The 23,589-nt window shown below is 35.1% G+C and overlaps 1 protein-coding gene and 2 long non-coding RNA genes across 7 annotated transcripts; 1 reads left to right on the plus strand and 2 right to left on the minus strand.

Annotated features, from left to right (window-relative positions):
* Positions 1 to 15,670: 15,670 nt before the first annotated feature.
* On the minus strand, positions 15,671 to 17,213 carry LOC126611159 (uncharacterized). The gene is made up of 3 exons (XR_007618725.1): positions 17,069 to 17,213; positions 16,410 to 16,448; positions 15,671 to 16,289 (listed from the first exon to the last, which is right to left on the minus strand). It is a non-coding gene; the product is annotated as an uncharacterized LOC126611159 (long non-coding RNA).
* On the plus strand, positions 16,843 to 19,409 carry LOC126611151 (cytokinin dehydrogenase 6-like). Its single transcript, XM_050279340.1, has 5 exons — positions 16,843 to 17,585; positions 17,821 to 17,948; positions 18,049 to 18,309; positions 18,434 to 18,696; positions 18,784 to 19,409. Exons 1-5 carry the CDS (start codon positions 16,970 to 16,972, stop codon positions 19,103 to 19,105), a joined length of 1,590 nt encoding a protein of 529 aa, XP_050135297.1. The 5' UTR covers positions 16,843 to 16,969; the 3' UTR covers positions 19,106 to 19,409.
* LOC126611166 (uncharacterized) lies at positions 17,291 to 23,564 on the minus strand. 5 transcript variants are annotated; one of them, XR_007618732.1, is made up of 4 exons: positions 23,205 to 23,564; positions 19,575 to 22,618; positions 17,865 to 17,940; positions 17,291 to 17,428 (listed from the first exon to the last, which is right to left on the minus strand). It is a non-coding gene; the product is annotated as an uncharacterized LOC126611166 (long non-coding RNA). The 5 variants fall into 5 exon arrangements; XR_007618733.1 differs by lacking the exon at positions 23,205 to 23,564 and having other exon boundaries at positions 21,304 to 21,391; positions 22,456 to 23,197; XR_007618730.1 differs by lacking the exon at positions 23,205 to 23,564 and having other exon boundaries at positions 19,575 to 21,391; positions 22,456 to 23,197.
* Positions 23,565 to 23,589: the final 25 nt, after the last annotated feature.

A 23,589-nucleotide genomic window follows, 5' to 3' on the forward strand; every position in this document is an offset into this window, starting at 1 on the left:
TTTTTTTCCTTTTATTTTAATTTTGTTTAGTTTCCAAGAATTGTCTTGGAGTTAGGTTTTGATTTCTCTCTTTATGAAAGTTTCTAGTTTGATTTCTCTCTATAGGAGGGTTGCTTCTATCAAATTTCAATCTACATTTCATTTGGATCTTTGTGTGAAGGGTGGAATTGTTTGATTTGCTGGATCTACTTGGTGTTCTAGGATCGTAATGGTGATGGGGTGATGCTTGTACTCCATGTCTCAATATATGAATTGAGATTTTTGTTCTCACATAATCTCCGTGTAACACGTGGTTTAAAGGTTTTATTAATCTGTGTAATCTTGCATTTTCGGATGAGCTCGGACGAGTACTTGATATCTACTCATTACTTTACGATTGATGATGATTTATTATAATATTTTTAGATCTAATTTACAAAGATCCTTTGGAGCAGAATTCTTCAATATATTTGTAATGCTCTTTTTTTCAATGACTAAAATATCGTTTTAAAAAAATAAAAACCTATCATCTATTTTTTTTTAAGAAAATATCCATCTCTACTTTTTTTAATCAAGTCAATTAAACAGTTTGAAATAGGTTCAGTTGTTAATTTGACCATGTCATTCAGACATAAGTATTGAAGTATGTGATGTTCTTTAATTCAATAAGACTATTCAGAAACCCTAGCCTCAGCCGCTGGCCTCTAGCTAAGGCTAGGGGCCGATGGGCAACCTGTCCCTCATCTTTTTCTTCTCCTAGCCTTCCTTTCTTTCTCTCCTAGCCATCTTGTTTCAGCCCTCCACCTTTCTCCCATCCCGTGTTCTCCCTTCCGCCCAACCTTCAGATCTATACCTTGCCCTATTGTGTCACTTTGTTTTGGGTCCGAATCAGTGTTAGTGTTTGGTTTTGGGTTGTTGGCAGTAGGTGTCATCTCTGCCTTTCCCTCTTAGTGCCGGGAGTTACGCTTCGATTTTGCCAGCGAGTTTTCGGGGGTTCATCCGCGCACAGCCTGAGTCGACCTGGTTGGAGGCCCATTATTTGTGGTTTCCAGATCTGGTTGTGGCCCCCTTCGGTTAGTGTGGCTTGGTTTTGGTGTGTGGATGCCGGCATCCCACTAGCCGGGTGTGCCGAATTGTGGTTCCCTTCTTGGTTTCTTTCCCTTTGTTTCGCTTCGGGTGAGTTTTTGCAATTTTAGTTTAATTTAGTTTTCATTTTTTAGTCTTGGTATTCCTAGGAAAATTGCTCTCTAGGGTTCCTAGGTCTCCTTAGGTTCTCTAAGAGAGCGTCTGTATGAAGATTGTATGCGGTGTTTGGCATCGAGTTACCTCCAATTTGTTGGTGACATTTTCAGCTGGTGGTTCCATGGTCGCATGCTTTGCCGCACGATTGACACTCACATCACAACAATGGTTATACGCTACATGTTTGGTGGGTGGAAGATTCCCCTGATTTGCTTATGGATTTCTTGTAATTTGTTTCTGTATTGACATTTGGGGATAGTTCCTTTCGTCGTGTGGGACACTCTTTTCCTTGGACTGGGTTCTCCAGCAAGGTTTTATCGAGGCCCAATATGCACACTATCCTCAGTTTGTTGTCAATTTGTCCTTGTATTGCTTTGTTTGCAATGAATATCAAATATCGTATTTCTCTCCAAAAAAAAGTATTAGAGTATGTGGAAAAGGCTTACTTTTAACTACACGTCGGCACCTATACTTACCGGCGGATCGATTTAAGGGGCAAGGAGTCAGCCAACCTTTCGAATTCCGTTATGAATTTACATGGATGGCTTGGGCACTGCTTTTTTGGAGGTTGGATTTGCCCTTCATACATGTCCTCCAGTTACTTGATAAAAATATCTATCCTTCTTATTATTATTTTTAATTATCAACTTGGGCATTATATTCTTGATATGCGTTCAAGTAGTGAATTTTATCAATTGAAATGAATTTGTCTTGCAAAAAAAAGGGGGGGTGTGGGGGAGGGATAGGGAGGCAATAGAGTATATAATCATGTGTATTTGCAAACTGCATTGACTTTAGTTCCAAGGGTTGCTACTGCTTCAATGGGAAGAGCCTTTTCTTCTATGAATATTGTGAAAAGTCTAGTGCATAACCAAATAGGAGATCAATAGTTGAGTGATAACATGATACTTTATATTGAGATCAATGTATTTTCTTCTATTGATACTGAAGCTATAATGCAATGTTTTCAAAATATGAAAACGCGTTGTGGACAATTGCAACTTGTATTGTCGTTTGTTCTATAAATTATGAATGGTGCAACTATGGCTTAATTTTTAAGGTTATTATCTCTAAGAAATGTTTGTGAATTTTACATGTGACCCACCGAATATTTTTTCCTGGATCCGTCACTGTCTGTACTCTTCACTAAATCTCACTTTATTTATTGTCTCAATTTACCACATGCACTTTTCCTCTGTAACTCACGTTACTCTATTCCGCTAAGGATGTCCTTATTATGCTGGTGTAGTGTGGTATGTGACATGGCATGTTAGTAGAACCCATGGGTAAAGGAGTGGGTTAAACTTAAGCAAAGTTTATTTTGTTTAGATTAAGAGAAGGGAAAAAAAAGGCAACAACAAAGGGAGGCAGAGGCTTCGTGCATCTGTGCCTCTGCCTCCCTTTGTAGCTGTTTTTTTTCTTCTCTTTATTTGAACAAAATAAACCCTTGTTTGAGATTAAACCACCCTTTTACTTGTGAGTCCCACTAACATGTCATGTCACTTGCCACACAACCAAAATAAGTGAAAAGACTAAATTATCCATGCCACTCAGCATAACTAACATTATACTTAGCTTTTTTAACGGAATAGAGTAAAGTGAGACATGGAGAAAAAGTGCAAATGGTAAAGTGAGATAATAAAAAGTGTAAGTGGTAAACTGAGATTTAGTGGGAGTACAAGTGTCGTAGCTAAAAATAAAACTAAATAAAATATAGAGCAATCAAATATAGGATGAATTTGAATTTGACATTGTCATGTTTGGTGAATCAGTCAACCTAATCATGTTAGACAAGGAACGGAAGTTGGTTTGTAATTCAAAAAGTGTTGAACACTAGTATATGCACAAAGCAATAATATAGTGTTGAATTTACTTACATTTTGGCCTCTAACTAATTAGTATCAAAAGCTATCATGTTTATAAGAGAAAGATATGGTCACGTACATTGGACCATTGCAAGTCAATTTCACACAGAGGTTAATTAAGAGTGCACACATAAAACATTCTGGAAAATCAAGACTTTCGATTCAACCTTTTCAGATTGCATATATGCACTACAATTTCATGCTTCAAAGGAATTATAATTGAATTGTCTACCACCATCCATGAATATACAATTAGAATTCGGAGATACAAGCTTTTGACATATATTTTAACGCATAGTTTAGAGGGTTCAGTTTGTAATGTATTTCAACAATCTAATTGTCCATTTTTTATGTCTTACCTCAAAGATCATGTCTACCAAAAATTACTCAAATCCAAAATCATAGGACCATTGGATTATTTAGTGTTTCTTGTAGAACTGTATTCGTCTATTTTCTTAATTACAAATAAATGTCTTAATGCTTTTGGATTTATCTAATTTTTTTGCAAAGATGATATAGGAATTATGTACTAAAATATAGGAGGTTCGAATCGTTGAAATACATTATAAAGTGAGCCTTACCAAAACATGTGTCAAAATTGGTTTGTCCTGTGCTTCCAACATTGGCCGTTGGAGCAAAGCCGGCCCTGAGATTTCAGGGGCCCTGTGCGAAAGTGAATTGGAGGCCCTAAAAAGTACTAAGAATTTAATTTTTTTATATTTTTTTGTTCAAAATAATAATGTTAGTTTTCAATTGAGCTTCTTAAATTCTAATAGCACAAACAAATTTAACAAATCAACCAGTGAAAAGGTGGCGTATTGTTTTTCCTTAACTATTTAGAGGGTTAGGGTTCGAATTTGTATGTTATTATGTGGAATTTTTATATAATTTTGTGGAAGCTTATGCATTTAATAAAAATATAAACTGAAAAAATGATGGAGATGAGTTTCAAACCCATCCCCTAAAGGGATGTAAAGAATCAATAATTCCACTTGCACTAAGACTCAAGTTTGTAGTATTTTACACATACTACTATATATAAGTAAATGCATGCAAAATTGAAAAATCAGAGGTCCTTCCGATTTGGGGATCCTGTGCGGTAGCACCACTTGCACCCTCAGCGCCGGCCCTGCATTGGAGTTAGACCTAACCAGTCTTAATAGATGAAGCACGTGGAATTTTCCGAGAGCTATGTTTTATGCGGCCGACAAATGTTATTACTCAATCAAAGAAAGCAAAATGGCTCGTGGGAGAAAGAGACTTTGAAAGTCTTTTTGGTCGCAAAATTAACATAGCTGCTTCTTTGGCTATTAAAGTTTTTGAAAAAAAAAAAAAAACTAGTTGCTTCTTTGGCTATTAAAGTTTTTGAAAAAACTAGTTGCTTATGTGGCTCCACCAGTGAAATTTATAGGCTTTCATCTTGTATATATTAATATTTTCATTTAAAAGAACGTTCAAAGTTGTCACTTAGTACTATGATCTAATAGTATTATTTTCTAATTGCAAGTGAGTAGATGTCTTAGATTTGATTCTCGTCAAAGATGAATTCGAACCATATTATTATGGATAGTCTATTGTCAGACTTAGTTCATTCCCACCCCTAATCAAATGATTCGGACTAAGCCAAAGTTATTGCAATAGTGAGAGGTATTGAGAATGTGAATCATACATCGGAGAATTAAGTGATTTTACATGTGCTTATAAGGAAGGAGTTGAATTATTCTTCGCATTGTCACTTAATTTTATGGCCGAACATCAACTTCTTTCAAAAGGATCTGACCGGATCTAAAGATTGCACGCTGAAGATTGAATTCTTAGCATCCGATTACTGCATGACAGACATCAGTTTTCATGAAAAGGGACGGAACATGAGGCTGCATTCTGTGACGGAGATGGAAAGGAAGAGATCGATCTCATAATAACCTATATATTCATTGACTTGATGAGCACATGGCATGATCAGAAAGAAAAGGATCACTCTAAGTGTAGGGGGATTCATATCCTCCTTTGTTCTCTTTTTCTTTAGAAAAAGTATTGGAATTTCTTGGAGGGTTTGACAACTAGCTGCAAATATAAAGACATGTGAACTTCATTCTGTGTTGTATTGCTTTCAAGAATCCAATCTTCTTCTTATTTGAGTAAATTGTACAAATGGTCCCTCAACTTTAATCAAATTGGAGCAATGGTCCCTCAACTAAAAGTCCATTACCATTGGTCCCTCAACTTATCAAAATGTGTAGCTATAGTCATTTTCATCAATTTTGTCAAAATTTTGTCAAAATAAGCTATGTTGGAATGACCATTTATATAATTAGGGTCCCTCAACTCATCAAAGTGTATAATTATGGTTCTTTTCGTCAACTATGTCAAAAAATTTGTCAAAACGAGTTATATTGTACGGACCATTGCTACAATTGGATTAAAGTTAAAGGACAATTTCTCCACTTGAATTAAAGTTCAGGGACCAATGGTAATGGATTTTTAGTTGAAGGACCATAGCTGCACGTTTTGATAAGTTGAGGGACCAAAGGTAATGAACTTTTAGTTGAGGGACCATTGCTCCAATTGAGTTAAAGTTAAGGGACCATAGCTACAATTTACTCCTTATTTTTTCTTTGAAACAAAACGATAGCGTGATTCTATTGATGAACAAAAGAGCTACAAAAGGTGCTTATGTGGGTACATATATTTACCAATTTATTAATCTAGAATTGTACAAACAATTAAACCCCTGCAATGCCACTACATGAAAAAATGCCACCACATGAAAAAATGCCACCACTAAAGTTATGTCACAATAACGATAAAAGTAACATACCTATTTGGACCTGGACAGAAATCAAATCATCGCTACATAACGAGACCATATCAAGCCATTATTTAGGGTTTTGGGTTGTAGAATCCAATCGACCTGGACAACATTGATAAAAATAAAACTAAAATCTACTTGGACAGTGAGAACTAGACACGTATGCTTGGTTCCTCTGTTTATTACATACACCATTATTTTAGAATTTAGGGTTCATATTAAAAAAATATGAAACTGAAAATGGAAGTATTTAACTTAATTAATTTGATGTAACTATGCATATGTCAACACAGAAAACAAACGTAGAGAGCATCCAAACTCGAGTAGTTATACGTCCAATACGTCTATTACTCCATCTCCCACCTTCTCTCTCTCTTTAATTTGTTTATGTGAATCTCTATCCAAAATTTTGTTTCCATATGTATTGTTAGAAACTTCTGCTGAATCTGGTTCTGCCCTATTATTATATGTGTCTCATTTCACGTGAGAAGTTAAGAAAAGAGTTCGATTAAAAATTGGGGTGATTAGTTTGGAAAACCTTTACTATAGCAAACTAACAACATAAATTTAAGGAACAATTAGTATCCGGTCCTCAATTTTTAATGTATTAAGACTTTATCAGTTTTCAGATTTTGATCAAAATCCCTAGCATTAGTATATTAATGAATTACATTTCAATTATATAATTTTCTATATTAATGAATTACATGTCAATTGCATAATTTTTTAAAATAAAAATTAGTAATTGATTTAGAGTTTTAATACTCACACCCTTATTAAACTTATAATTAATTTTCAATTCAAACAGTTCCAAAATATAAAAAGTAAAATTAGAATAAGTTTGTACCCATTAAATTTTTATCTTATATGTACCCATTCATATAATTTTTCAATTTTTTCGAATCTTAAATGTACCCATTCTTAAATATACCAATTTGTTATATGAAAAATGTACCCCTTTTTTTTATATAAAATTCATTCAATCTTTTCTCTAATCCATTTTTTAAACTTATAAGGGTACATTGTATTTCGTTGATTTGAGAATGTATCATTGGGTACATTGTATTTCGTTGATTTGAGAATGTATCATTGTCAAGTTTAATAGAAGAAATTTAATAATGTTATTAAGCCTATTTTTTTTTTGTGTGTTTATGAAAAATGTACCCATGTTTTGGTACAACAATATTTTGGCTACTTTTGATGAACGTACCAATGTGTGTGTATATATATATATACACCCAATATATTGGAGAATATAATTTATCTTTAATATTTTTTTAATCCCACAAATTATGGGTTTTATATAAAATCTCATTATATAAATAACTACAAATTTTATTTTTAATTTAAAAATATTATAACCTACATAGAAATACATTATTACATTAATGTTAGGGACTTCAATCAAAATATAAAAACCACAAAGGTTTTAGTCAAAGAATATTGGTATTTAGGGACCGCATCCAAAATCTCTCTAAATTTAATTACCTAAACCTAGGAAATATGCCCGCAAATTCAAAGTTGAAAAATTGAAGTTATTCATTAAGTGATGCTGGTCCCAAGCCCGGAGAAAGGAGGAGAGGGAGTGTGTTATGCAGTCGACAGCCAACACTCTGTTTTTCACGTTAAATCCCTATGAATTGATTTTTCATGTCGAATCTCTATAAATTAAGTGCTAAAAAACCAAATCTAATTATTCACATACGTGTGCAAATATTCTCTATCCACGTATATACATACGCAATTTCTTGTGACTTTGATGTGGTAATGTTTTCATGAAAAGGAGACTCGTGAACTGAACATGAAGCTTCATTCTGTGACAGAATTGAAAAGGAGAAGATCTAGAGAATATCAATCAAGTCCTTCACAATATACTTTGACTCAATCAATGGTAACGGCAGCATCAGATGGAATGTAGCATTGAGCACATGGGATGAGTAAGGATCACACTAGAGATGCTGCTTGGCTAGGGGTCACATTCGTTTGAAGAAAAAAAAACAGAAACTTTTATTTAGGGTTTGCTGTTTTTTTTTTTTTTTTTTTTTTTTTGGGAAACATTTAGGGTTTGCTGTTTGGCAGCTGTATTGATATTTCATTATCTTAGCAAGTCTTTCAATTGTGGTCCTATTGTTTTCCAATATGTAGGAGAAGAGTGAGCTACGTATCTGTACGGCTAGTGCTTTACGTATATGTTCAAAACAAGGGAATGATTTATAAACACATCATTTTTTTTATTTGCAAGTCTTGTTTGTTTTAGTTCGTAGAATTCTTTACTTTATTTCAATGGCCGAGCCAGAAATTTGTTAAGAAGGGTTTTTTTTTTTCTTTCCCTTTTGATAGAAACTATAGATTATAAAAAATAAAGCTTTTTTTCTTTCTAATACTATGGAAAGATCAACTTAAAAAACTATAAAATTAAAAGAATCGAACTCAGTGTTCAACAACAACAAGGAAATAACTCATTCATAGTACAAGTTATCGAGGAAAGTTTGATGGTAGTACAAATTAATATTTTTTTAGTACAAAGGGTACTATCAGTTCCTTATCTATCATGAGTTCAAATGTGTGTTTTTAAAGCTGAATAAACCTACCCTAATCTACTTCAACCAAAAAGCCAAAACCATGTCGGTTGGTATTCAATCCACAAACTGAAGGTTAAGAAGGGTCAATGCTACAAGGAAAAAGGCAAAAAATTAGAAGAAAAGATATGTTAAGTGGAGATCAATGGGAGAAGGATAGGTTCAAATCTTCTTTCCTAAATTAAAGTGGTAAGATCGCTTATATTAAAAAATAAAAATAAAAAGAGTTTATATAAATGAGAGGAACAAAGGACTTTTTATGGGAGATTGTTCGTCTCCTAATCCTTGATACAATAAAGGGTTACTGTTAATGTTTTTATTAATAATTTTTTTGTTAATTAAAAAAAAAGGTGTATATTGATACTATGGTCCATGAATCTAAGAAATAGTGATAATTCTAGATCTCTCTCAATTCGAAAATTCTATTTTTTTTTTTTGGTCAAAGAAAATCCAGGATTTGAATTGATGTCCTTTCATTGAGTCCTCATAAACTACATTGATTTATCCGAAAGATTTCATTTCAATTGGAATTTGGTTATTCACCATGTACGATGATCCTTGCTAAGCATCCATTGCTGGATGGTTAAAGCGCCCAACTCATAATTTGCGATTTTGTAGGTTCAATTCCTACTAGATGCATGCCAATGGGACCCTCCAATAAGTCTAGTGTGATATATATCATAACATATGAATAGTAGGAACTAGCATTCTTATTGAGACTAGAACTCATAGAGAAGAAAATAGATTTATGGAAAAAAATAATTCAATAATAACCAAAAACTGAAACAATGATGAGAATAATATGTATAGTGAAAAAAAATATAGAGAACAGAATGAGATGAATCACTTAGCCAAATCATTAAGCAATTGTATACCATACTTAGACAAGACTTTCATGCACTACTTGATACCCAAGACAAGTTCACATATATAATTAAGTTTGTACAAAATTTTACGAACTCGATACTATACTAACAACAGATTGAGACATTATTACTAACACTATGTCGACATTTATTACCTAAAAATTAACTATGTCGACATTACTAACACATTGAGACATTACTAACACTATGTCAACATTCCTTTCTTGAAAGATTGCAGCTGCAGCTTTTCTTTCGCTTTTAAATGTTCTTAGTAAGACTAATTATTGAAAGTAAATTTGTGCTTCAACTCCTTGCTACAGCTTTCCTTATAATCGTGTGAGAGGTCGAGAAGAGGAAAAAGAAAAACATAGATTAAAAATCCCTTTTGATGAAGTAACACAATGAAGAACTTGGCTAACTGCAGGTGACAAAATTATAACACATAGAGATGTAATTCATATGGTCGACGGGGTATATATTATTCACTGCAATTTCTTAGTAAGTTAATAGATTTATACTTTAAATAATATGACACGGATCAAATAAAGGAAAACTCATTACCTTTTAAGCCGAACATCTTCCTCGTTTTACTCTCAGCCAGCAGTGGCTTTTCTTTGCAATACAATGATATATAACAATTTCAATGTTTCAAATCATCCACAGTGATGGCTGTCATTTTTTCTTAAACTACATGATCTATTTGATAAAGAGAAATGCTAAGGAGATTCTCCATAAACTCTATGTCATCTCACAGTTAACATTAATTGCCGTGTCAACACTATAAAATATTATGTAAAAAATAAGAGATGACAAATAGTCTATGAATAGTCTCACTTTGTAAGAGAGTTCTTTTAGCATCTCTCTTTGATAAAAACAAGTTATATTATTTTCTTATCATCAAACAAGTTATATAATTATGCATTCACTTCTACCTTTCACTTTTTATTTACCCTAATCTTTTAGTATACGTGTGCATGGGAGGCTGAGAGATGCATAAAACAAGTTATATAATTATACATTCACTTCTATCTTTCACTTTTTATTTACCCTAATCGTTTACGTGTGCATAGGAGATTGAGAGATACATACAATTCTTTTACCTCAAAGAAGAGTTTGATAGTCACGACAAATAAGCAAGCTGGGAGATTTTACTTTTTCCATATTTTTTTACCTCAGGGATTTTGGAAGAGACAAGAAGACATTGATTAAAGTGGAATAAAAGTGGGTTAGGGAACATGATAAGAATAATTGTTTATAATCTCAGAGGGTTTGATATCATCCCACAACAATTTTATGTGTCGTTTCCGGCTCTCTAATCACATTTTTGTTTCTTTAACTTCAATGGCATGCATGATGATGACTGATATGGACGACTTAAAATACCTAATTAACGTGGCAATCCCACCTATCTCCTCAAGCCTAGTGGACACATCACCCACTTGCTACTTTATGATTCGGGGATTTTCATTTCCAACTAGCCAATCGACTGCTCCAGATTGTACTTGGTTGTGTAATCATCTAACAATAATAATGTTAATACACTAACTTATTGCACCAAGATTTAAGATACCACTGATGTGCGGTGTAATTTGTTTTCTGTTTGGAGTTTTTATAGTCATTCTAAAAAGTTACTCTGAACTCTAAATATGTAGAAATGTTAAAAGAAAAATACATTTGCAAAGAGTGCAAAATAACTATTTTAGATTCATCATGTTTATAGAGAATATAATTTTGTCGTTGATAAACTTGCTGAGATTGGTCCTCAATTGAATTTTGGCTGCTATACTTTTGAAACTCCTCCTGCTGGTGTAGGACGTCGGATGCAAGAAGATATTATGGGGGTCTTTAGACCTATGTTTTGTGTAATTTTGAATGCTTTGTTGGATTGTAGCTCTTTCATTACAAAAATGACTTTTTTAGAGTGCTAATATCGTAGCTTAAAATATATATAGTAATAGATTAGTATAATTGCATTAGGTTGTACATGAAATGTGAATTAGTAGATACTTAAATAATTTGTGTAAGAATCACAACGTCAATGCATATGCAAAGTGGTGTGACAGTTTACAGCCCCTAAATAGGTAAATGTGTTAATAAAGACAGAGGAAATATATGGGAGAAATGCATGATTGAGAAGGGTTCGGAAAAATGGTAGAGAACTAAAACCTAAACACAATTTTAAGTTGTTTTCATTTCTAAGCTTTAATTTTATTCATTGTCCGTTTCTCAATTGTCCCCTCTCTCCACTCTTTTCCCTCATTTATCCCAACTATTTTTCTTCTATATTTAACGTAAAATAAAAAGATTACCAAACGGACATCAAAATTATTTCATAAAATAGAGAGAGAGTTTTCATTTCCTATGTCATGGTTAATAGTGTTTTCTTAATTATATACAAAGTATATATCTCATTTTTTTTTTGTCGAATAGAAAGTATATATCTCTATTTTGCATACAACGGTATTTCACTTTGAGGGAAACAATATATGAGTAATCTATAGAATGAGTCTGCTAATGTATTTAAGTATCAAATTTGTCATTTTTATAAATCGAATATGAGACTTCTTAGTGAAAATAAATATCACTAGATCGTAATGAAAAAAACATGTATTCTCATTTTATAAAATGACGTGGTTCACCTCTGTACCTTGAATGTGATTTCTCTAAACAATTTTTCATGAACATAGACATGACAAATTGACCATGGAAAGTAAGTAGGGGACCCTCTTTATAGCCGCCCTTGGACCTCTATTACGACACATGTGTGGTGATTGTACTCAACATTAGTTTCCACTGCTAAATTAAGTTGAAACACGTTGCAATATTCTGCTAAAAAAGCATCGGATGGACAAGAAAACCCCACAATGGGGTCCTCATGATATGCGCATTAGGGCTATCCCCACATTCAAATCCTTCCAGAAAGCATGCAATTATAAAGGATTAGGTTTTTCAGCACAAATCCACAAATGAGAGGACTACATCACAAAGAGTTCACACTTGGCAAGCATGCCACAAGCACTACACTTGCATTATCTTTATCAAATTATTACAGCAATCTTAATTTTTTAATCCTAACAAAGATTTGTGTTTGCTGATTAGGACACTTGCATGAGAGTGAGACCAACCTATGTGACTATGTCGTCCCAAATGTGGTTTTTTATCGATGTTTATTGGCGTTTAGGTCATAATTATGTCGTTTTCATCAGTACATTACAATACCCTTTAACAGATTCTCAGCTGGTATCTGCTTCTAGCTACTAAAATGGTTTCTCTATCGATCTTTTATCCTTAAATATTTAGGGTTTGTTAAAGTTGAGGTTTGCTTTTGACAAGTTCATTGGCAGCTGCCATTTTCTTGTTAGTTTATGTATGCCATTAGTTTTCATATTCTCTTGTGGGAGTCTGACACAAAAGAGTATGTTTCAAAAGGAAAATTGTCAAACCCTAAAGAAGACTTGGTTCTTTACGATGTCGGAATTTTGACTTAATTGTAGCAGTGATCCTTAAATTTTATCCTTAATTTAATTTTTTTCCAGGAACTCTAATATTAGTTTCTTTGTTGCCCTATTAGTCATTTTCACAAACACCATCTTTTTTTACCTTTTCTATTAGTCATCTTCAACTTAAAACTTCAAAGAAGAAAAGAAGAAGCTAAAAAACAATGAAAATCTAAAACTTAAAACAAAATGAAATTTGAACTATAAAAATACAAAATGAAAATGGTTAGACTTAGAGCTGGTTTGGTATTGCTGTGCTTTGAAAAAAAAGCTGCTTCTGTTGTGCTGTGAGAATAAGCGGCTGTGAAATAAAGCAGCAGAGTGTTTGGTAAACTTTTTTGTAAAAGTGCTTTTGGAAAAAAAAACAGTATAATAGTGTTTGATAAACTTTTATATAAAACAGCTGTGACTATGAAATGATAAAAAAGAGTATAATCCTAGATGTGCTATTAATTTAATACTAAATATATTTATTTTCAAGTCCCAGATTTCTCAGCGCGCCCGCGACCGCCTCTTCGATCGAGAACTCTGATTGCCCATCTCCTCCTACGCTGACGCCTAGGCCGCTGTCGCTTTGATCGACGACCTCCGGCCGGAGCACATCCTCTGCCTCTTCCTCGACAGTCGCAAGTCATGGGTTTCCGGGATACTCAACGCTTGTCGTCCCGATGCTTAGTGCTCCGACGTCGTTTCAGTGCTGTGCGAGGCTCTGAGGGTGATTCAGGGAGACAATGAACATCAAAGAGGTATTAGAAGGGAGCTTGGAGTGGCTCAAGAACGTTTTCGGGTCTAACATTGACCTGCCGTGGAGTAGATTGAGTGAACTTGTTCTCAGAGACGATTCGGATCTCTGGGACAGTATCTTCGAACCTGCATTTGTCGTCCGTATGTAGTTACCGTAGCTCCGCGTTTTTCACAATATAAGCTGCTTTTTGCAGGTTTCATTTTTGGTTTTTTTTTTCATCTGAAACTTTGAAATAAAGCTGTTTTGAAAAGTTTACCAAACACCAAAAGCTCTCTTAGTTTTTTTTCATACCAGCTTTTTTTAAAATCATCTTAACCCCAAACTGGGGCTTAGCAACTTGTACATATTAGGCAATGCAACTTCAAAGTCCATGTATGGTAGCTTTAGGGTTTGGTAATTTTCATTTTAAAAAATAATCTTTTGTGTCAGACTCCCACAAGAGAATATTAAAACTAAAACTTTTAAGGAATAAAATAATTCTTATGGCATACATAAACTAATAACAAAATGGCAGCTGCCAATGAACTTGTCAAAAGCAAACCTCAACTTTAAAAATACCCTAAATATTTAATGATAAAAGATCGATAGAGAACCCCTTTTAGTAGCTAGAAGAAGTTACCAACAGATAATCTTTACAGGGTTTTGTAATGTACTAATCAAAACGACATAATCATGACCTAAACGCCAACAAAAGTCGATAAAAACCACATTTCGGACGACATGGTTACTTAGATTGATCTCACTTAGTGTAGATTATTGTAGAATATTGTTTTCTGGAAAATAAAATTCTTCTTTAGAGTCTGGTATTTTGTTTTTGGAGAACTTTTTTATATGTCTAATACACTATGTCAAACTCTTATAATAGTGGATGCAAGATTTTAATATCACAAACAATCATATCTTCCTTAGAGTTTTGTATTTTGTTTTTGAAAAAATTATTCCGTGTCTAGCAAACTGTCAAAACTCACATGAGCAGATGAAAAAATCTTGGTTTAATCGTAGCAATGGTTCCTGAACTTTACATCTAATTTAATTTAGTCCCTGAACTCATAGTAATTTTTTTTAGTCCTCGAACTTAACATTGTATCGTACCATGGCTCTTTTCACTAAAACCTTGAGGAACTTCAACCACATCACTAAAAATGTATTTAAAAATGAGATATGAGAAAGGAAAAAAAAAAACTAAAAAAATCAGATTTTTGTTTTTTTGTAAGAATTTTTTTTAGTACATTTTGTGTAAGAATATTGAATACATAGGAATATTTTTGTAGTTCAATATGTTATTTATTAGTTGTTTAAGTCTAGCCATAGTTCGATCTCCTACCACGGTTAATCTTTGTATTCCCGTGCTCGTATTTCTTTATAATCATACAATAATTTTTCTTGTTAATTTAACATATTACCATGTCGTCTCCCCATGTCCATGTCCATGCATTGTAGCCCTGAAAAAGATTTGGTTCTTTGTGGTGTTAGAATTTTTCAACTGCTCTTGTGAGAGTTGTGAAAGTGTACCGGACACAGAAAATATTTTTTTCGAAAACGATATCTGAATCTTGCATCCACTCTTGTAAGAATTTGACATCGTGTCTTGGACCTAAAAAAGTTCTCCAAAAACAAAGTACCCTATAGAAGATTTGTTTTTTAATGTTTTTTTTTTACTACAAGCGATATTCTGCAGTACACTAAGGGGAAGGGGAATGATTGGAACCTGAAGAGCAATGGGTTTGGGAGAAATGTCATAACTATTAAGACAATCCACCACTTGCAAAACAAGATAGTCCCCACAAGAAGATTTGGTTGTTTGCAATGTTAGAATCTTCCAAGCCAAAGAAGTGAAACCTTGTGATATGGCATGGACCATCATGTTCAGTGCACACAATATCTGACATTCATCCATTTCACTTGTTGATGTTAGATTCCACTTTCCCAATTATTATTAGGTTATTGAAATCACTGCTATTGTCCTCTTATGGAACAAAATCATGACGCCACCCATAACATACAAGATCTTCTCATACATATGGAGACAGGTTAAAGCCTAAAAGACTACTGATTTTGTTTAGTACAAAGAATTAGAGACAATTCCCAAAAAAAAAAAAAAAATTAATTAAGGCATAAACTTTCATGAAGGGATACAATATCTATCAATCTGTACAAGTGGGACTAATATGCCCATAAAAAAGGGAAAGGGGAGATGGAATATTGCTTGCTCCCCATAGAGATGCAAATTTCCAATTAGTGCTCCAATACACAGGTTGCAGAGAAAAAGCTGATAAAGGGAAATAATTTCCGCACGCCACTTTTATCCCATGCACACCCCTATCTATTTTTGGCATTTGGATCGAATAAATTAAGGAGAAGCAAGGGAGAAATAAACAAGAATGTACAGAACGAGAAGAGATTTGCGGAAATTATTTTCTGAATAAAACATATGAACAAGGGAATCATTCAAAGTTGTCCATTTGCTGGGAGGCTTGATATTAGCAGTAGCTGTTGATGGGCAGAAGAGTTGTGTTCCTTCGCCCATTCAAAGTGAGCCAGAAGGGCCCCAATACAGAGACAAATCATAGCATTTCACCCCCACAAAACGCACATACGATTTCAACTTCACGTGCCACATGGACCCATCACTTTCCTCCCTCTCAATCTCAAATGAACACCACCACGGCCAGAAGGCAGGCTTCAGTCTCCGTCATCTGATATGCAACTAGATATGGCGATGTTAACATTATGATAAAAATATGGATTCAACGACACAAACCCGGAATCTGATCGGATCATTCATGTGACCGACAGACACGAATATGGGGGGTACCGGAATACATACCTGTCATCCGATGCATCCAGGTAGAAGCAATAATTTTTACTGTAAAATGCAAGAAAATCATTAACATTAAATCAAAAAAGTTTAGAGAATGGAAAAAGGTGGGATTGTGGTTGCAACTGTTTAAAAAAGTGCAAAGATTCGTGAAATCTTACTTTCTCTGTGACTTTTTCTCCCTTCAACTTGGCATATGTGTTGTGTGTGATGACTACTTCTCTCCTATAGACAAAAGACCCCAAAAAGAAGAACTAAAAAAGAAAAACATAAAACTCTTCTCTCTTACATAGAAAGACCCCAAAAAGAACTAAAAAAAAATCCTAAAACTCTTCCACTCAAAGTAGGCAGTCTTCATACGGATTCTAACAACTGATGAAGACGCCAGGTTGACTCAGCCCCTGCCACCCAAACCCTTTTTTCCCTTTAAATTCCCTCCTCAACCATTTGTTTCCTTGGCATTGTACACCTCTCATTTGCCTTTTACTCTTTTCTCACTAAGAAACAACTCAAACATTAAACTCCTTTCACCTTCACCTTCCTCCATCGTTTCTAACCGGAAAAAAAAAATGAGGTATCCACCCGTTTACTTCCCCAAACAAATGAACGTGTTTATCATCGAATGCATCATGGTCTTGTTCATGAGCTGTGTAACCATTAGAACTAACCTTTGTTCTCCAAACACCCCTTCGTTGAAAACACTTCCTCTAGACGGGCATTTCAACTTCCATGAAGTTCACCATGCAGCCAGAGATTTTGGCAACAGATATCAGTTCCTTCCTGTGGCAGTGCTGCATCCAAAGACGGTTTCAGACATAGCCACTATTGTTAGGCATGTTTGGGACTTGGGTCCTCGTTCGGAGCTCACAGTTGCAGCTAGAGGCCATGGTCACTCACTCCAGGGCCAGTCACAAGCCCACCAAGGAGTTGTTATCAATATGGAATCACTCAAGGTTGCACAAATCCAGATTCACACCGGAAGTTCTCCATACGTGGATGCCTCTGGAGGTGAATTGTGGATAAATATCCTGCGTGAAAGCTTGAAATATGGGTTAGCGCCAAAATCATGGACAGACTACTTGCATCTAACTATCGGTGGTACTCTGTCTAATGCTGGGATAAGCGGACAGGCATTCCGGCATGGCCCGCAGATCAGCAATGTCCACCAGCTGGAAGTTGTTACAGGTTTGTTTAAACTAAACCCGCGCGGGGGAGGGAAGCTTCCACGGTGATGGTGACATATCACCATGGAAGACAAGACCAACGTCAAAGGTCTAACTTGCTCATGAAGCATGTCATACTTTGACCCTGGTCTCATGAAAGATACCCTGGCTACAACTTTAAAAGAATATCTACGAAATTTGTTTATTGAGCACATAACATCAATTCTTACTAACAGATGAACTAAAAATGAGTGCAGGAAAAGGGGAGGTTGTAAATTGTTCAGAGGAGCAGAACGAAGACCTATTTCATAGTGTTCTTGGGGGGCTCGGTCAGTTTGGCATCATAACCCGGGCCAGAATATCGCTGGAAGCAGCACCTGCAAGGGTAAAAACTATATATCATTGAGGTTAATGTGTCACAAGTTAAGCTTCCAGTTGGAGTACAAAGTGCCAGTTGTTAACCAAAATCTACATTTTGTGTACAGGTAAAATGGATTAGAGTCCTGTATTCAGATTTCACGGCATTTACTCAAGATCAGGAGCATCTAATGTCTGCAGAAAATACATTTGACTACATTGAAGGATTCGTGATAATAAACAGGACCGGTCTGCTAAACAACTGGAGGTCATCCTTCAATTCAAAGGACCCAGTTCAGGCCAGCCAGTTTAAGTCAGATGGAAAAACTCTCTTCTGCCTAGAATTGGCCAAATATTTCAACCTGGACAAGACCAAAATAATAGATGAGGTGAGTAATGCAATGGCCCACCAGCAGCCTGTTAATTTTGAAATTCTGAATGATTTGGTCGAATTCAGTTGTAATTTGACTGTATAACTAACATCACAATCATATATCTCTTTCTGGCATGCAGGAGATCGAGAACTCATTGTCTCAATTAAGCTACATCCGTTCAACGCTATTCGTGTCAGAAGTTGCATACATAGATTTCCTGGACAGGGTGCATGTGTCCGAGATCAAATTACGCTCAAAGGATTTGTGGGACGTTCCACACCCATGGCTCAATCTTCTTATACCAAAAAGCAAAATTCACACTTTTGCTAAAGAAGTTTTTGGCAATATCCTTACAGAAACAAGCAACGGCCCTGTCCTCATATACCCAGCTAACAGATCAAAGTACGCAGCAGTTACATCAAATATGTTGTTATCACCAAAATTCCCTACAGCTTGTCTTAATGATTAATTTCTTAAATCTATTTTCAGGTGGGACAACAGAACTTCTGTAGTTATACCGGAGGAAGATATTTTCTACTTAGTGGCATTCCTCACCTCTGCAGTTCCCTCGTCAACTGTAACTGATGGATTAGAACACATCTTAACTCAAAACCAAAGAATTTTAGAATTCTGTGAAACAGCCCAGCTTGGGGTCAAGCAATATCTACCCCATTACGCTACACAGGAAGAATGGAAGGCCCACTTCGGCCCACGCTGGGAAGACTTTGTGCAGAGAAAATCTGCTTACGACCCTTTGGCAATACTTGCTCCTGGACAAAGAATATTTCAAAAGGCAATACCCTTCTCATGACAGCTGCTACGTGTTACTGTTAATATATAAGAGAATAAGAGAAGAGGCCCTAAAGGCATGCGGGAAAGTTCCTTAACCAAAAAGGTTCTGAGCTACTTTTATATTCACGAGCCATATAAGTGTTGCAGGGAGACTGCAAGTGTTTTAAGACAACGGTTAAAATACTTTTATACCAACTATAAGACATAGTTGTAAAGGGACTGGAGAAACGCCAGCTCTGTAGAGGATGTAAATAATAATTCTTGTAAATATGGCTGAATAATTTAGATCATGAATCCAGTTGCATAAAAAAAATCTAATATCATATCTCCGATATCTTATCAATAATTTATATTTCCTCCAATGAAAAGAAGTAAAATCCTCAGAACAAAGCAGGGGTAACTTGTACAACACCAGCAAAGATCAGGATAAAGAAGAAAAAAAACATAGAGATATATAAGGAGATAGGGAACCCAAAAGAAAAATTAACCTGTAGTTACAATCTTCACCTTCTTTCCTCTGTCATCTTGCAATATATATTATTATCATATCTTGCTATCATACATCCACTAATCTAGGACAGCTCTAATTTGTACGGAATCGGGAAAGAGCTGGCAACTACAACTTGTGGGAAGGGGCTAGACCTACAAAGTATTCATTTAGCTTATAAAATGATCATGTACAAAATAAAATGACATTAAAGCAATTCCTTTGGCTATGTTCCATATGATAACTATTAAACACAGTTACAGAATAATTCCTTTCCAGAACAGATTCCAACTTTTACATCAGCAATCGTAGGAACCTAGAAATTCAACATCATATTCATGTCTCTGTGTGTGTGTAAAATATATATAAATATACTGCAAAATTGAATAGAAGATATGTTTCATTGTGAAGGGCATAAGAAAAACATGATCTCTGAAAACAAGGACTTGGACAATATTGATATTATTTGCCTAGTCATTCACTTCACTAAAATTCACAGGCAGGAAACATGACATACAGTGCATGCGTGTGTGTGTGCAGTGTGTGTGTGTGTGTGTCAGTGTGTGCAGTGTGCGCAGTGTGCGTGCGTGTGTGTGTGTGTGAAGTGTGCGTGCGTGCATGTGTGTGTGTGTAGCAAAAAAGAAACTGATAGAGGTTACTCTTAGACCAGTAATGAACCGCGATAAACCTGAAATATAACAGAATATCCTAATGACTGTATTGAGGTATTGGACACACTGAACAAATAAATTTAGTGGCATTCACCCAACTAATTTGAAACAAAGATGCTTAACTTATCCTTTGTTTACTTTTACTGTTTTTGGGTTTCTTGTTCTTCTCTTAACCTAGAAGCTGCACACAGTGTAGCAGGCTGGCGTAGATCTCAAACTAAAATAACTTTACAAGGGACATTTTTCTCTACAAAGGGAGGTTTCCAGTTTAATGGTCTGGCTAATCATATAATACAACAACAACAACAAAGCCTTATCCCACTACGTGGGGCCATCTGTATGAATCCTAGAACACCACTGCGCTCGGTTTGGCTAACTAATCATATAATATCCATGATTTTTCATGCCTGTTATTTCAACCATCCAATATCAAAATTAATGAAATTCTACAATGTCATCCACCTTCATGCTCATTCAACGTCAGCAGAAAGAATGATCTATAAAGAAAGTGAACTCAAAAAGGAGAAAACTTTTGCTGCTTAAGAGATTCTTCCATCTTTGTCTCAGAAAGTTAGAATAGGTATTCAGTTGTCCAAACAATTCATGTACTTGTTTAATCACTGTTGACTGTACAACATAGTGATTGTAAAGTTCTTTGACACCAAGGCCACCTTCATAATTACAAATGCATTGGCTCAGAATGGTTTCCTCTGTTTCACAAACCACTCAAAACACCAGTGACTCTCAGAAGACTAAAATCACCACAACATAAAGCAAAGCTTCAGCTTTGCTAATGTCTTTGGACGCTAAGGACCCTAGCTTGAGAATATTCCCAAGAAGGGGTCCAGACAAAATTTTCATGAGGTGATAGGGGTTGATATTTGGAAGATGAATTTAAGTACTTTTGACAACGTTCTTTTGTTAGCTAAAGAGAAGAATTCAGTTTAGCTAACACAGGTACTCTTTCCTCTAAAGGTACTCAAATATTTACAAAATCCACTGTTCAGTTAGTACAAACCACAGAATATCAAGAACAATATGGCTAAGTACCTCACTTACCTCAAATATAATATGGATGTCTCACTTAAAATCATTGATAATTCTAATGTTGCTTCTCCAGTGACTACAGAAAAAGCTGTTGGAAAATCTGACACAACAAAAAGGTCCATGTTATGTCAAAGGCACAAATTTCAAGGATTTCATCAGTGCCAGTTGACCAGATATACCAGTAAGTGTAGAAACAATTAGATATGAAAAGAATCTAACATATAAAAGAAACACGTACATATGCATTTCACAGCCAAAAGTTTGTGGTCAAGGAGCAATTATTGCCCCATGAAGGGCACATAATAAGTCAATGGAATGTGAGTGGGTAGGTTGCCCAGTGCACCAAATAGTAGTTGTACTACACAAGGTTCTGTCCTGATTTCCATGATGGTTGGATTGGAGATACCTTGATATAAGTCAACATACTTAACAGTACTGAGGGACAGTTCAGTATTGTTGTGCTTTAAAAAAAAATTGTTTATGCTGTGTTGTGGAATACACAACTATGTGTTTGGTAAAGTATTATAATAACGCTTTGAGAAAAACAAGGTGTTTGGTAAATTTTTTTTGTAAAAGTGCCATAACTGTATTCAGTAACCAAAAGGACACGTTGGAAAATGCTAGTTATTTGTCTGTTTGCTGAAAAGAGCTAAGCTTTGACCGAAAAAAACAAGTTATTGTGAACAAATTACTGTAAGTTAAATATGTTTCACAGATGCCTCCAATACCATCAGCCAAATAATTGCTCCAACATAAACATCAGTAACATGATATTATACAACACATTAGGTCCTCGTATCAAACCAATTCACAAGAAGGACTCAAATAGCATAACAAGATCAGTTCACAAATATGACTTGTGTGTACACTTTAACTACTCATGTTTGAGTTTACAAAATCACCACAAGCATTTGGGACCTCTAAAGTCTTTCTTTACTGCTTCCGAATGATTAGAGATTTATGTTGCTGCTTCCGAATGAGAGGCCTACAAGCATTTGGGACCTCTAAAGTCTTTCTTGCCACTTTTATTGACAGAACTTTAATACTTTTGGAATGGATTATTTACCACTGTACCGCAAGATTTCTTCTTCCATTATTTCCATAGGTTAGTTCTTCAATAACCAAGTGTCACTTTTTATATCTAGGATTGTTATGATCACTGACCTCTTTGAATGTAACAAATTGGGACGCTGCGATGATCTGTGGTTCACAATCCCCCCTTGCACATGTTCAGCTATCTGCTTCCCCAAAGAAAAGGACAGAAAACACAATACTTGTACGCAGAGAAAATTCAACGAGTTCATGACCATATATATACTTACGATGCCTAGATAGAGAAACATGTCAAGAAAAACAAATCAATTAGTGACATTGTTAACCAATATATCGTGATGTCAAGAACGAGACATGGCAACTCCAATGGTTGACACAAATGTTGAGTTGAGCTGTATTGGTTCGAACTCAAAGCTCGCCAAGAACAACCTCAAAAACACCGGTGCTAGCTATATATCGACATAACAATCTAAAATTTGAATGATCAAGATGCAACTGATTGAACAATAATGGCTCATCATCACACACAAGGAATAAAAATTAATAAGAAATTAATATGCCAAGGAGTGAATCATTTTTTGCAAATTAGATCAATTTCAAGGCCTGGAGTTGGGGAAAAGCATTTAGAGCAGTGCAATTCAACAAACATAATCATAGGTATATTCAATTGGCAACAAAGAAACCAATGTCCTAATCAATAATTGGATACAACCCTAGTCCAAATCCACTGCACCCTAATTCCAAATTAAATTAACCAAACAATAAAATCACAAAAACTAAAATGAAATATATATATATATATATAGAGAGAGAGAGAGAGAGAGAGAGAGAGAGAGAGAGAGAGAGAGAGAGGAAGTTACCTTGTTCCCAAGGACAACCGGAGTGAGAGAGCAACGGGAGGAGATGGGAGAGACGACCGACGGAACGAGAGCAAGGATAAACGCTGTCATTTTCCAAAATATCTGGGGGTACTATTGGTATTCCGAATGATTCAGTTCCTAAAAATAACTGGGCATCTTAGAGGGTAGGGACGAGAGATTTTTTAGTGTAATGGATACAGGTGGTATATTACGTGTTATTATACAAATAGTATGATATGTGTGCTAAAAAGTTAATAACTTAAAAAATAAAATTTTTCACCATTCTTATTAAAACACGTGGTGTACCACTTGTATTTCCATCATAATTAAAAATTTCTCGTAGGGGACGTAAACCACGGCAAGTGATCCGGTGGAAATTGGGTGG

The sequence above is a fragment of the Malus sylvestris genome, chromosome 2 (genome assembly GCF_916048215.2).
Source record: "Malus sylvestris chromosome 2, drMalSylv7.2, whole genome shotgun sequence".
In the NCBI taxonomy this organism is placed as follows: domain Eukaryota; kingdom Viridiplantae; phylum Streptophyta; class Magnoliopsida; order Rosales; family Rosaceae; genus Malus; species Malus sylvestris.

What these genes read in the sequence shown, in the direction of transcription:
- LOC126611151 (XM_050279340.1), top strand. Translation starts at nt 16,970, where the DNA reads ATGAGGTATCCACCCGTTTACTTCCCCAAACAAATGAACGTGTTTATC. An exon ending in TGGAAGCAGCACCTGCAAGG is followed by an intron (nt 17,949 to 18,048) that starts GTAAAAACTATA and finishes TTTTGTGTACAG; the next exon opens with GTAAAATGGATTAGAGTCCT. An exon ending in AGACCAAAATAATAGATGAG is followed by an intron (nt 18,310 to 18,433) that starts GTGAGTAATGCA and finishes TCTGGCATGCAG; the next exon opens with GAGATCGAGAACTCATTGTC.